This window comes from Thyridium curvatum, assembly GCF_004353045.1.
Source record: "Thyridium curvatum strain D216 chromosome Unknown NODE_24_length_455711_cov_82.946811, whole genome shotgun sequence".
NCBI lineage: Eukaryota > Fungi > Ascomycota > Sordariomycetes > Thyridiales > Thyridiaceae > Thyridium > Thyridium curvatum.
Window position 1 is genome coordinate 44,770 of NW_022156779.1, and position 12,500 is coordinate 57,269.

General features: G+C 54.4%; 5 protein-coding genes across 5 annotated transcripts; 3 read left to right on the top strand and 2 right to left on the bottom strand.

Moving 5' to 3' along the window:
• Window positions 1-87: 87 nt before the first annotated feature.
• E0L32_004798 (uncharacterized protein) lies at window positions 88-1,027 on the top strand (the record flags this gene model as incomplete). Its single annotated transcript, XM_031139249.1, has 4 exons — window positions 88-105; window positions 406-672; window positions 742-874; window positions 960-1,027. 4 exons carry the CDS (start codon window positions 88-90, stop codon window positions 1,025-1,027), a joined length of 486 nt encoding a protein of 161 aa, XP_030996679.1.
• Window positions 1,028-1,579: 552 nt separating this feature from the next.
• On the top strand, window positions 1,580-4,636 carry E0L32_004799 (uncharacterized protein; the record flags this gene model as incomplete). The annotated part of the gene is made up of 9 exons (XM_031139250.1): window positions 1,580-1,699; window positions 1,766-2,311; window positions 2,370-2,580; window positions 2,645-3,013; window positions 3,080-3,328; window positions 3,736-3,890; window positions 3,972-4,232; window positions 4,380-4,490; window positions 4,550-4,636. The coding sequence occupies 9 exons, from the start codon at window positions 1,580-1,582 to the stop codon at window positions 4,634-4,636; spliced, it is 2,109 nt and encodes a 702-aa protein (XP_030996680.1).
• Window positions 4,637-5,499: 863 nt separating this feature from the next.
• On the top strand, window positions 5,500-6,451 carry E0L32_004800 (uncharacterized protein; the record flags this gene model as incomplete). Its single annotated transcript, XM_031139251.1, has 3 exons — window positions 5,500-5,544; window positions 5,604-5,997; window positions 6,057-6,451. The coding sequence occupies 3 exons, from the start codon at window positions 5,500-5,502 to the stop codon at window positions 6,449-6,451; spliced, it is 834 nt and encodes a 277-aa protein (XP_030996681.1).
• Window positions 6,452-6,649: 198 nt separating this feature from the next.
• On the bottom strand, window positions 6,650-7,464 carry E0L32_004801 (uncharacterized protein; the record flags this gene model as incomplete). Its single annotated transcript, XM_031139252.1, has 3 exons — window positions 6,650-6,936; window positions 7,071-7,116; window positions 7,198-7,464. The coding sequence occupies 3 exons, from the start codon at window positions 7,462-7,464 to the stop codon at window positions 6,650-6,652; spliced, it is 600 nt and encodes a 199-aa protein (XP_030996682.1).
• Window positions 7,465-8,279: 815 nt separating this feature from the next.
• Window positions 8,280-10,144, bottom strand: E0L32_004802 (uncharacterized protein; the record flags this gene model as incomplete). The annotated part of the gene is made up of 5 exons (XM_031139253.1): window positions 8,280-8,318; window positions 8,382-8,665; window positions 8,727-9,691; window positions 9,765-9,915; window positions 9,982-10,144. The coding sequence occupies 5 exons, from the start codon at window positions 10,142-10,144 to the stop codon at window positions 8,280-8,282; spliced, it is 1,602 nt and encodes a 533-aa protein (XP_030996683.1).
• Between the last annotated feature and the right edge of the window lie 2,356 nt (window positions 10,145-12,500).

Here is a 12,500-nt window from a genome sequence, read left to right on the forward strand (position 1 = left end):
CTTGGACATCCCCTTGGCTGCGTCGCATTCATTCTTCTTCACCTCTTCAACCACTTCGACAGAGCATTCTTTGCCAATTCCATCAAGATGGCCGACGATTCCCAGGTAAGCTCCGCTGGTCCTCTGCCACTGCTTGCTGCCCGTCATCCTGTCGTGTGTTTCGCATATGGGCTGGCGGCGAGAGGGTAGAAAAAAATATACCCACCCCGCACACTTCAACCAACCCCGCGGCCCAACCCGAGCAGCAAGCAGCATTGTTGCCATCGCTATCATCAGCATCAAGCTCATCACTGCCCTCGAACAACAAAACTATTGCATTTGTGCAATTTCGAGCGCTTGATCCAGTCCTCTCGTCGCCCTTTTATGTTGAGTCTTTCCCCGTCGCTAACATATCCGTCTGTCCAGCATGAGCACACCTTCGACTCCGCCGACGCCGGCGCTTCGACCACCTACCCCATGCAATGCTCTGCCCTGAGGAAGAACGGTTTCGTCGTCATCAAGGGCCGCCCTTGCAAGATCGTCGACATGTCCACCTCCAAGACTGGCAAGCACGGTCACGCCAAGGTCCATCTGGTTGCTCTTGACATCTTCACTGGCAAGAAGCTTGAGGATCTGTCCCCCTCCACCCACAACATGGATGTCCCCCACGTCTCGCGCCGCGAGTACCAGCTCGTAAGTTGGATTTTCCCGGCATCAAAAGACGTCAATTGTGGCCTGCAGAAGACTAATTGCCCGTTCTAGCTCGACATCTCCGACGATGGCTACCTCTCCCTCATGAGCGACGATGGTGACACCAAGGACGATGTCAAGATGCCCGATGGTGAGGTTGGCGAGAAGATCAACCGTCTCTTCAAGACCGAGGAGAAGGACACCAGTAAGTTCTTACTTGTCATCTCTGGGCAGATCTGTTGCGAGGAGTTGAAAGAAAAGAAATGGTTTCGCTAATCCTGTTATTCTAGACGTCGTCATTCTCACTGCCATGGGTGAGGAGGCCGCCGTTGAGGCCAAGGAGGCTCCCCGTGGTTAAATTTGCGTTCCAATCTGACCAGCCGTTCTGCTACGCGCGTGTTTTCCTTGAGCGTTGGCGGTCTGTCTGCGCGATGTGCTCTTGAGGATTCAGCATGGGCTCAAGGTCGTGGATACGGACGGCGTTTCGACTTCCACACCATACCAAGAAAACCGCGTTTATCTGCTGCTTCGTTCTTATATACAGCAAAACATCCCTGTCGCCAAGATGCTTTCTAGGCCAGGACGATGATGAATGAAAAATGGGTGTTCTTAAAGTGGCGACAAAAACATGTCCGATAGAATTGCAAGAAATTTTCGTCAACATGTTACCTTTCAAAAATCCTCAATCGTAAATATGTGTGCGAACGTAGAATGCTGTGGTAAAGGATGTGGTGCATTGTCGTCTTGTCTTCGAGCCTACCTAATACCGAGAAAGTAGCATTGAACCTCCAAACTAAAATCTCTGACCCAACCAGAAGTTGATCTCGACCAATACCAGCACACGTTTGTAGCCAAACGCCAGACTTTCCTTGACACTATCATGTGAGCCCGGCTCACCTAAGAAGCCATCATGAATGGCCGTCGCGAGTTGCGGAAGTTCCGCCGGGGCGAAGGTTGCGACGAATGCCCCGCGCGTCGTTGGTATGCTGAAAGCGGATTTAGATATTGCGAGAATGGACATCGCATCGAGGTATGTAGAAATCAGTCTGCTTACAGAACGCATCGATCAGAACAGCCAGGCTAAGGATCTTGCTAGGGTTTCATTGAGTTCGACCATGAGGATGAGGAGAACTTTGGCAATAAGGGCCACGTCGCCCGCAAGGCGAAGGAGAGGAGAGAAAAGGAACTTCGACACTTATCGGGCAATGCCGCCAAGGAGCTCTACCTCGAGTGTCTCCAGCTCATTCTACGCAAGCAGATCGCCTGGCTTGTGCGCGAGAAGAATCTGCCTGCCGAGCTGGAGACGGTGGTGCGCGACATGTGGGAGCTCCGCGTGCGCGATCTCGCTGGCCTCAAATCTGCCGGTGGCCGCGACCGAGAGGACGGCCAGGAGTCGGGCTCTGGGACCGAGGCCACGCTGTACAGCTCTCAGAGTGAAGGAGAGATGTCTGACGTCTCGGCTGCGTCGTCGGCGAGCCATAGGCGCATCTGGCGCAGTCAGGTTGGCGAGCGTTGGAAGATGCCTCGCCTTCTCGACACGCTTGCGCTGTGTTACCTTGGAACTCTGCTGCTCCGTCTTCCCTATAGGGTAGGGGACTTTCAGCGATGGGCCAAGGCGGACGAGATCCTTTATCTCGGAGCGGTGAGTCTGCACATCTCAGTGGAGCAAGGGTCACTCTTTTCACTGACAGCCGATATAGGTGGAGGAGATACCCAAAGAAATGCGTGACAGGCTACCAGGCGTATATCACAGGACGCTCTTGACCAGGAATGCGATATTTAAAGGCGCCGAGCTACAAGAGGTGGTGTTTGACCTTGTTCGTGCGTATCATATCAACTACGATATGGTGTTTCCGGGTCTCAATCTACCATTGCTGCTGTATCAGTATGCAAAAGAGCTTGGCCTCCCTGGTATGTGTGCCATCCTTTGCTCAATTTTTACTTGGAAACATCACCATACTGAAGTCTTGTCTAGCCGAAGTGTTTGGCGCTGTCGTGGAGCTCCTCTCCTTCCTCAACGAAGATCTCACGTACCCTTTGGAAAAGAGGTCGACTATCCTACTGGATCATCCAGATGTGTTTCTCATATCTTGTATTGTGTTTGTCACGAAACTCCTCCACCCCTTCGACAAGATCGAGAGGGCACGCAGCGCGTCCGACGACATAACGACTCTCAGAATTGACTGGGAGGAATGGCAGAGGATATATGCGCCTCATGCTCAAGATGGCTTGAGCAGACATGAAGTTGAGAAACTGCGCTCTGATGATGCCTGGCTTATGAGTGACGCAACAATGGACGAATACCTCGACTGGTACCAACAGCTTCGGTTACCAGAGAGTGAAGGTAGGCCACCTAACAAGTCTCTCGAGCTTGCGGGAGTCACTTGCTGACCCGAAGGACAACTTCTAGACGGCCGCCAAATCACCAAACTGTTCCCCCTTTCTGCAATAGGTCGCCGAGATAAGACGGTCGGCGACGAGGCAGACGAAGTCATCAATGAGAAGGCGAAAGAGGCACAGAGAAGTCTACAAAGGGTCGAGCCACAGGACCACGATATGAGCACTTCTAAAGACGCACCTCCCTTTGGCCAGCTGCATCAGATGTATCGTGAAGAAGAAGAACTTCCGGCGGCAGCGAAGGCATTCTATGACAGAGCAGGTAAGGGCGGCCTCGAACAACCCAACCAACCTCACGGCATCCACGCTGACAAGACTAGCTGAATTGAGTGGGATCTCGACACAGATGCTGGTGCGATCTGTTCGAGCATTTGAGAAGAGAATGGCAAGATGGACAGAACTTGAAGCAGCCAGAGAGAGATCTAAGGCGGCAGAGGCTGAAGGGACAAGTGTTGGGGAATGAGGAAGCACATGTAACGAGCGAGAGAGGACCCGGCGTCGTTCGTTTACACGATGATAGCAAGACACCACAATGAGATGGGATGATTACCTAAGACAACAGTCAAGCATGAGGCGCGTTTGTTCCTTCCTTTCCGCGACGGGGGAAAAAAAGCTAAAGTGATTCAGCTGCCTGATCACGTGCGCGCGCTGTCAGACCCGTAAAGTTAGGGCTCGCTTCCCACGAAAAGAAGCGCGCCCGGCTCAACCCCGGCAGAACCCGACTAAAGGTTTTGGTGGAATTTGTCACCCCCCACCAGAATTTCGTACCAGAATTTCCACTCTCCTTCGATCATCAAGCAATTCTTCACGGAAAGCCGCCAAGAGTAAGTTGAACCGCCCAAACGTCGCTCGCGATGCCGTTGACGTGATCATGGACATGTGCTAATTATTCTTCCGCGTCACAGTGCAGATGTAAGCCCTCGCCGAACGAGACCCGATGCATGCCATTCGACAGTGGAACGTGGACTGACAGCGACGGAAATAGCTTCGTGAAGACCCTGACTGGCAAGACCATCACTTTGGAGGTCGAGTCCTCGGACACGATCGACAATGTGAAGTCCAAGATCCAAGACAAGGAGGGCATTCCCCCAGACCAACAGCGATTGATCTTCGCCGGCAAGCAGCTCGAGGATGGCCGCACTCTGTCCGACTACAACATCCAGAAGGTTAGTGGTGACAACGATTACCCGAACACCCGAACAAAACGGTCGTGCAAAGAGGAGGAACGACTTTTCGAAGGAATCCGCACGGCGGCGACCGGGATTGGATACAGCTCGACAGACATCAGGATGGAATGCTAACGGGATCTACAGGAGTCCACCCTCCACCTGGTCCTCCGTCTCCGTGGTGGTATCATTGAGCCCTCCCTGAAGGCTCTGGCCAGCAAGTTCAACTGCGACAAGATGATCTGCCGCAAGTGCTACGTACGGAACCCCCCCATCGGCCCCGATCATCTGAGGACCACGTCTAACTTGTTTCACAGGCCCGTCTCCCGCCCCGTGCCACCAACTGCAGAAAGCGAAAGTGCGGACACACCAACCAGCTCCGCCCCAAGAAGAAGCTCAAATAGACGGTTTACTCATGGTCTTCGGCGTCTGGGTTTTGGTATCATGAAACAGTGGTGGTGGCTCACGTGGAGGAATTACTCTGGCTGTATTTTCGTGGACGACATAGCATCCAAATTCCAGCAAAAGAGTTCTGATTTTGACCAATCCCTGCGTCTTGTCCTCCTTTGAGTGCGAGGCTCCGTCGCTTGCTTTATTTACTGCCACAGTGGGTAGTGTGTCTCCAAGCATGAAAAGCAACCAATCTCAAGCACCTTGCGACTGCCCTGCTTCATAACCACTGTTGAGTGGGAATAATGCCTACCGCAGAGCCAGCTTAGTGGGAAAGATACTTGAACACTGGAGTCAGCCAAGGTCTCTGTGCCTTTTCCACATGCTAGTGAATCAATGAGCTCATTTCATCATGATAGACAGACTTGACAGGGATGAGCTGTACCCCATGCCAAACTACATGTAGTTACATCTGATTCTTACATGCTGGAGAGCGCAAGACACCGACCAGTTCAGTCAGGGTTGTAGAATCGTGAATAGGATAGACTGTTTCCAAATGTTGAATCTCAATATAATGAGAAAAGGCATAATGAATGATTTCAGTCACAGATGAGATGAGAAGGTGCCGGGGTTCGAGGTGCCTGACCAGCGCACCAGCTGGCTGCCGGCCCGCTAATTCTGCTGCCTATCTTTCACCCCTGGCCATATTACGACAGCTGGTCACAAGCTTCAACCTCGCGCAAGTTGCAACCCGAACAGCTCTCATTCAAAGAAACAGCTTGGTCATTTCGGCCCCTCAATCACCCTCGAACATCCGTGCAAACTTCGGGACTAGTACAACCTATTGTTCAAACCGATACCTACAACAGCATCGAAAATGTCGGGCTCGGGCTACGACGCCGTTGTAGACGTCGATGATGAGGTAGGTGCTTGCAACTCACTGTAACGCCCCTTGGGCTGAGACTGACGCAAGCTTCCCAGGGCGATCTTGGACACACCGATCTCCAAGAAGATCTCGAATTCCATAACTCGAACTTCACAGAGACCGGCCCAGGCGCGAGGAAACCCGGTGGTGGCTCCGGCCTACCGCTCCCTGCCACGGCGTCGTCATCCTCGGGCAAGCGCTTTCTTTGGTCCATGTCGTTTTACGCGCAATTTTTTGACGTCGACACGTCTTCTGTTTTGACCCGGTGCTGGGCGGCGCTGTACCCGCGAGCCAACTTCCTCGACGTCCTCGAGGGCAATCCCGACCTTTACGGACCCTTCTGGATCGCCACCACCGTGGTCTTCATCTTGTTCCTGGGCGGCACGATAAGCCAGTATCTCGCGACGACGGGACAGGAGCCGTTTGCGTACGATTTCACATTGTTGAGCGGTATGAAGTCCCTTTGACGACGGTCCTGCTTTCACCTTGGCTAACACTTTACCATACAGGTGCTGCCGGCCTGATCTACGGATACACACTGGTCATTCCGGTGGTTCTGTACGTCGCTCTTCGATACTTCGGCTCCGAGGCCGCAAACCTTCTGGAGTGCTGGGCCCTATACGGCTACAGCAACCTGATCTGGGTCCCAGTCGCCCTGATCAGCTGGTCGAGCATCGATATCCTCAACTGGGTGTTTGTCGCCGTGGGTCTCGGCATGTCTGTTACCTTCCTGCTGCGGAACCTGTACCCCGTGCTGTCGGCGACGGATCGCCAGACGAGCAAGGTCCTGCTTGTCGTGGTGGTGGCGCTGCACTTTGCACTCGCCTTGACGATCAAGTTCCTCTTCTTCGCCCACTCCAGCCCCATCAACAAGAAGCCTGTAGAGGGAGGCGAGGGACAATAGTGGGCGATGGCTTAGTTGCGTGGCCCGAAGCAGGCTGGAGAAGAAGACCAACAGCCTGCCATATGTTTGCAGTATATTGTACAATATCATGTATGGATTAGGCAGATCAAGGGGCAGCGTCCCAGTTCTACGCATCGATATCCTCTATGAGCCTCAACAGGGAGGCACCTTAGTATAACAACGAGCGAACCGTCAATCTTATTTCTGCGTCTTGCCGCCGTGACTCTCCCAGTCAACCCAACTACCAGGGTACTCTCCTAGATTCTTCCACCCACTCTGCCGCGCGAGTCCCGCGGCGGCCCGGGAGCGCACGCCGGCCTTGCAGTAGAAGACGAGCTCCTGATCCTGACTCGGCCGGGGGAAGCCAAACTTGTCCTCGAACTCCTCTTCGCCGATGTGGAAGCTGTCGGGCGCGGACTTGATCGGGATGTTGATGGCGCCGGGGATGCGTCCCGTGGCCTCGAGTTCGGCGGGTTCGCGAGCGTCTGATTCAAGCGGCCGGGAGGAGGAGACAACCCCCGATGATGATCAGCGACGAATGGACTCGGCGCGGTCTATGAGACGCGAGACAGAGGTTTGGGGGAGGGGGAGAGGGGGAGAGGGGGTGATAGAAACGTACCGACGATGACAACCTTGGAGTCTGGATTCGAGATGAGCTTTTGCAGCTGTCATGTTCACCACCAGATATTAGTTCACGTTGCCCGTCTGCTGCGCATGTGCGTCTCGTTCATCTGCCTCGTACGCACCCCTTCAAAGTCCCAGATCTTGCTCTCGGCCGCCTGCTGCTGCTGCGAGTACGCCCGCATGCAGCCGGGGCCCGCCGCCACCAGCGACCGCCGGCAGTCCCGGGCGGCGCGGGGCCACGCCGTCGGCGCGGCGCTCCTCTCCTGCCGCCGCAGGGCGGCGTGGCCGCCACGGCGGGCCATTGTCGTCATTGCGCGGGACCGCAAGGCGACGGCGGCGGCCGTCCGCGCGAGCGCAGCGGCGGCCCGAGGTGCTGTTGGGGCGGCCATGGGGTGCTGCTGTGTTGTCGGGGTGCAATTGGGAATTCTGGTATTCACGGTGTATTTCGGAACAAGTCTGGCGATACGGGGGAGGGTTTTGTTGGAAAGACGAGCTGCTTCGTAAACGGGGGCGGGGAGTGCAGTCACTCACTCTGATAAGAAAGAAAGCACAGTAATAATAATGCTCGGTTGATCAGTGGCTCCATAGATCTGGAGCTATGATAGTTGAGCTTCCAGTATGCCGATCTCCCCAGTGGCGGCAGCCAGCTAGCCTCGTTAGTCTCAACACCCGGCCTAAAAGCTGCGGCTGAATGTTCACACGGACACTGCACTCCATCTCATACCTAGTTATCATCAAAGTTGACCAGTTGCTCGATCTTGTCTTTTCAATACTCTCTTTACTCACTCGCATGGAATCGCCAGCAGGTCATTTCTCTCGGAAATCTTGTTCATTAAGTCTAAATATCTCGAAGTTCCCTCCCGGGTTGGGCGCAGTCGAATGATGAGCCCGAATTGGGTACACCCGGATTAGGTATTACAATATTCTATCATGCGATTCATGGCCGGCAAATGCCCAACCACATATACTCCAAAGACCGTGGTTTCGGGCTTCTATGGTCAAAGAAAAAAACCAAATTGCCCTAGTCAACGCCGATGTGCTGTTTGCTCTTCGTCCATTTTCATTTCATCCAAGTAGAAGCTCTGAGCACCACACTTTTGCCAACTGCTCTGGGCTCGGACAAGGTACGTGCTGGCTAACGACACAGGATGCGGCGAGTCTGCGGTCGGAAGAACTTCTCCGTCTTGATCACCAGACCAGCTGATCACCACTTCCTCTCTTCAAAGGTGAGGGGGCAGTCATCCTATCGTATTGTCAGTCAACTGGCCGAATCATCTCCACATCGTCCAACAAAGGTCGCACTTACCTTGGGGAAGATGGTAGCAAAGACCTTGATCTCCTCAGAGATCGGCGTGGGGTGGTGCTTCCAGTCCATGAGCAGCGACGCCTTTCCAACAAACAACGCCAGGTTGAGCTGGGCATAGTGCTGTCCCAGGCAGTAGTGAGGTCCGACACCGAAAACGAGGAAGTTCTTGGCGCCCTTGACCTCTGCGTCGCCGCTGTAGTAGCGCTCAGGGTCAAACTCGTCGGGGTTGGTGTACACTTCCGGATCACGCAGAGCCATGTATGTCGTGGGGATAACCATGGCGCCTATTGATTGGAGTCAGCCATTGCGACTATTCGCAAGGGGGTCGAGCTCTGCGAAACTTACCCTTGGGGACGGTATAGTTCTCCGTGATGGGGAAGGCCTTCTTAGCCATATACGGAACCATGAGGACAGGAGGGCGGTAGCGGAGAAGCTCCTTGACGACAGCGCGGGTATATGTCATCGACTCCAGCTGATCCATGGTCACAGGGGCATGGATGTCGCCATTGCGAGTCTTGTAGTTCTCCTCGCGGACACGGTCCAGAACGTCGGGGCGCTGAGCCATGATCTGGAACAGCCATGTGGCGGCGCTGCTCGTGGCATCCTGAGAAGCAAAGAGGAAGGTGAAGACAGTCTGTGCGATTTCGTAGTCGGTGAAGTCGCGCAACAGGGGAGACGGCTTGGTGCCCTCGACCTTGATGCCCTTCTCCTCGGCCTCGCGCCACTTCTTTGACTCGAGAATCTGCTTGACCCATCCGTCCATGATGCACGTCACCTCGCCGCCTGCGGCCATACGGACCTTGCTCTTGGCGGCGCACTTGGAGAACTCGGCGAGGACCATGTCGGCGGCCTTCTTTCCATACCAGGTCTTGGTGAAGGGGATGATGATCGGGAAGTTGACCAGCTCCAGAGCAGCGGTGATGAGATAGTAGTCGTCGGCAATCTTCTTCACGGCCTCGTCCGAGATGTAGTAGCCGACAAAGGTGCGGCAGGAGACGGCGCACATGAGCTCACGCATCTCGGGCATGAAGGGCACGGGCTTTCCACCGGCATCCTTGGTGATCTGGAGGAAGCGCTTGAAGTACGTCTTGTACACCTCCTCCTGGCCGGGCAGATAGCATTCCAGGGCCCTTCTCGTGAACAGACCGTTGAGACCCTTGCGGAAGTCAACGTGCGCCTTGCCGTCCAGGAAGACCCAGTTGTCAGCGCCGAGCAGCTTGGGGGCGACGTCGACGACACAGGGCTTGACGAACGCGGGCGCATTGAAGATCTTCCTTGCCATATCACGGGTGGAAGCGATAACCACGAACCTATTGGAAAGGGGGCCACGGTCAGTTACGGCAAGGATGAGGCTACGGGCGAATCATCCTTTCTAGAACCTACTTGTGGAAGACGGAAACACAGCTCAGGGGTCCGCTGGTCCATTTGGCATAGTACTCCTCGAACTTGGGGTCCATTGACTGCAGGAAAGGTCCAATGAAGGGGGCTTTCCAGGCAGGGCCGACAATCGATCCCTTTTGCCAGATGTAGCTGACTGTCAAGCCACGCCAGTCAGTTCCGTGCTTCCGCAGATGTCACGAGTGGGGGTGCTTTGCCATACATTGATCATAGACGACGGCAACGGCGAGGATCGTCAGAGCGACGGTCCAGATGCCCATCTGGGAGATGGCTTCCATGACGGGCTCGAGCTGGGCTGGGATGCCAGAGGCGGCATACTTGGCATTTGCCAAGGGCGAGCTGAAGCTCGTCGCGTTGACCGACATGGCGTAGAGCAGACGCGACAGGGAGAATGTCGACAACGAGGCTATCGGATGTTCACTATCTGTGTGGATCGGGGCGCCGACTGGACCGCTGGAGCAGCTCGATAGGGAAGAGGACGAGTCCTGCAGGGTCGAGAAAATTAGCAACTCGAATCTCGGCGTCCGGTCCACGGCTCGTTAAGTCTTGAGAGCGAGCAGATGAGGACGAGCCTGGGCGAGCGGAGGGGAAGACGGCGGCAACCTACGTCAAGGGAACGGGACGAATCGAGAGCATGCAGAAAGGAGGGAAAGAAGATGTTTTTCTGGGAATTTGGGGCTATATCGATATTGGGAAGCGATGGGAGGCGCGAAATTGGCAGTCCTGGTCCCGCCCAGATGTACAAGTACCACCCATGTATGCGCGCTCTGTCGGTACCTACGGCTCCTGTGCGGTGCGTATGATGGTGGTGCCATCAACGGTCTAGCGTATCACTTGCATGGCCAGTCAGTGGGCCTCGCCCCTGAAATGGCACACCACTTCTCTATTACAGGCCCCTCCAGTGCTGTCAGCGGCGGCACAACAGCGGTCGCTCATTGGATGTACCTTGATATCAAAGTCCTTTCAGCAAGTCCGGTACATCTGGTCTACCTGCCTGTCAACAAGATATGGGCTGTCCAGCATTTCGAGGTACAAGGTCGCATCACTCGGCGCGCGCATTGGCACGTCATTAGAAGACATGGACGAGCTCTTATACGTTTTCAGTGTAAAAGTACCTACTTAGAAGGGGTATCAAGGGGAACTCTCTAGGTAAGGTATCTTCTTTGCATCATTTGTCCCCGCCGGGATGGGAGCAATCTGTGCTGGAGAGGTGCCCATCTTGACATTGCCCTTTGGAGCAGAAAAATATCCAACCAACCGGGATGCAAATTTTGTTGGGCGGTGGCCCGCGGGATAGGGGGGGTTACTTGTAAAACAAAAACAGGGGACCCGGCCCATACTACTTGTACAAGTAAGATGGCGCTTCTTCATGTTCAGATCCAGTGCTCCGTACTTGTACTTTAACATCTGATTTGACCTCGCTGATTGCCCACTCGCACCCCGCCTTTTCCATGCAATCGTGCCTTCGGAAAGCTTGACATCCGGAGATTCACCACCACCTGCCTGCGCATTTCTCGACGCGGCGTGTTCGTTTCCAGAACAACTCCGATGGACGTCGGTGCTCCCACACACCACATTCCACAACCCCCCCAACCCGACGAGCCGGATTACAGAGGGGCGGGGCCAGATACGGACACTGTACTTTGGTGATTCTGCACCAGATCTAGTAGCAAGAAACGGAAGGTTTGCTTTCTGCCTCCAGCTGGTCTGGCTTTGTACTCCGTAACTCTCGCCAGCTACGGTTTCTCGGGTAAAACACACGAAACTGGCAGTGACGGATATGAAGAGATGCCATGCCAGTGGCCAGCAACCCTTTTTGATCCTTTCCTTGTTCGTGCTGATTGTTGTGCAGCGCAATGCAATGCCGGTCCGGGCCCCTCCTTCGGCCGACGCCAGAGATTGACCAATAACAAGCGCGATGCATGGCTTGACATTTCCTCACCGCCCCCAGACTCCCGCATTCGTATTCGTATTGTCTGGCATCTGCCACCTGTTGTCGGTCACCACCTCCAAATGGCGATCGGAGACGTAACCAAGGGGCATTCAGGTCACTCACGAGTTAGCGGTACTCAAACGTAACTCATCGGCACACCTATTCAATCCTATAGCCTCGAACGATCACAAGCCGGTAGCCAAGTTGAACTTGTAAGGTGCCGTTCAACCCAAAGTGGTCATCCTAACACATTCAAGCCCACCCTCTTTCTCCTCGGTCCACACACTCCAAAGCCAAACCCATCTAGAAGTTTTGAACTCCCAGGGGTTGGCCAGTTGTCGAGAGAAGCTCTTGTGGCTCTTGTTGAATCGGTTGATGGCTCTCGATCTTCGCGCAGAAAGCTGCAGGCCTCGCGAGGGTTGGAAACTAGATACCTCAGCTGTAGTCAAATTCAAATACTCATGAGGGTGATCCTAATCATTAGCACTTCACTCCTAAATGGACGCTCTGCTTCAGCCTTGAAAGGAAGCATGTTCTGAATGCCTCCTACTCATAGACCAACTCTGGATGGCTACCTATATCTCATCAGGCTTGCAGCTCCTGGCACCTGTGTTTTGACATTGTTAACATTGTGGGAAATGACAACTTGAAAGCGATATCCGGCAAATCCCCCCCTGCTCGGCGGATCCATGAGCCATAATAGGCATATCTCCTAGCAACCCCTCAAAGGCCTTCGGCAAGACATGCCTGGAAGTCTCGCTGACACGTAAGGCTCTTGTTGCCCTGTC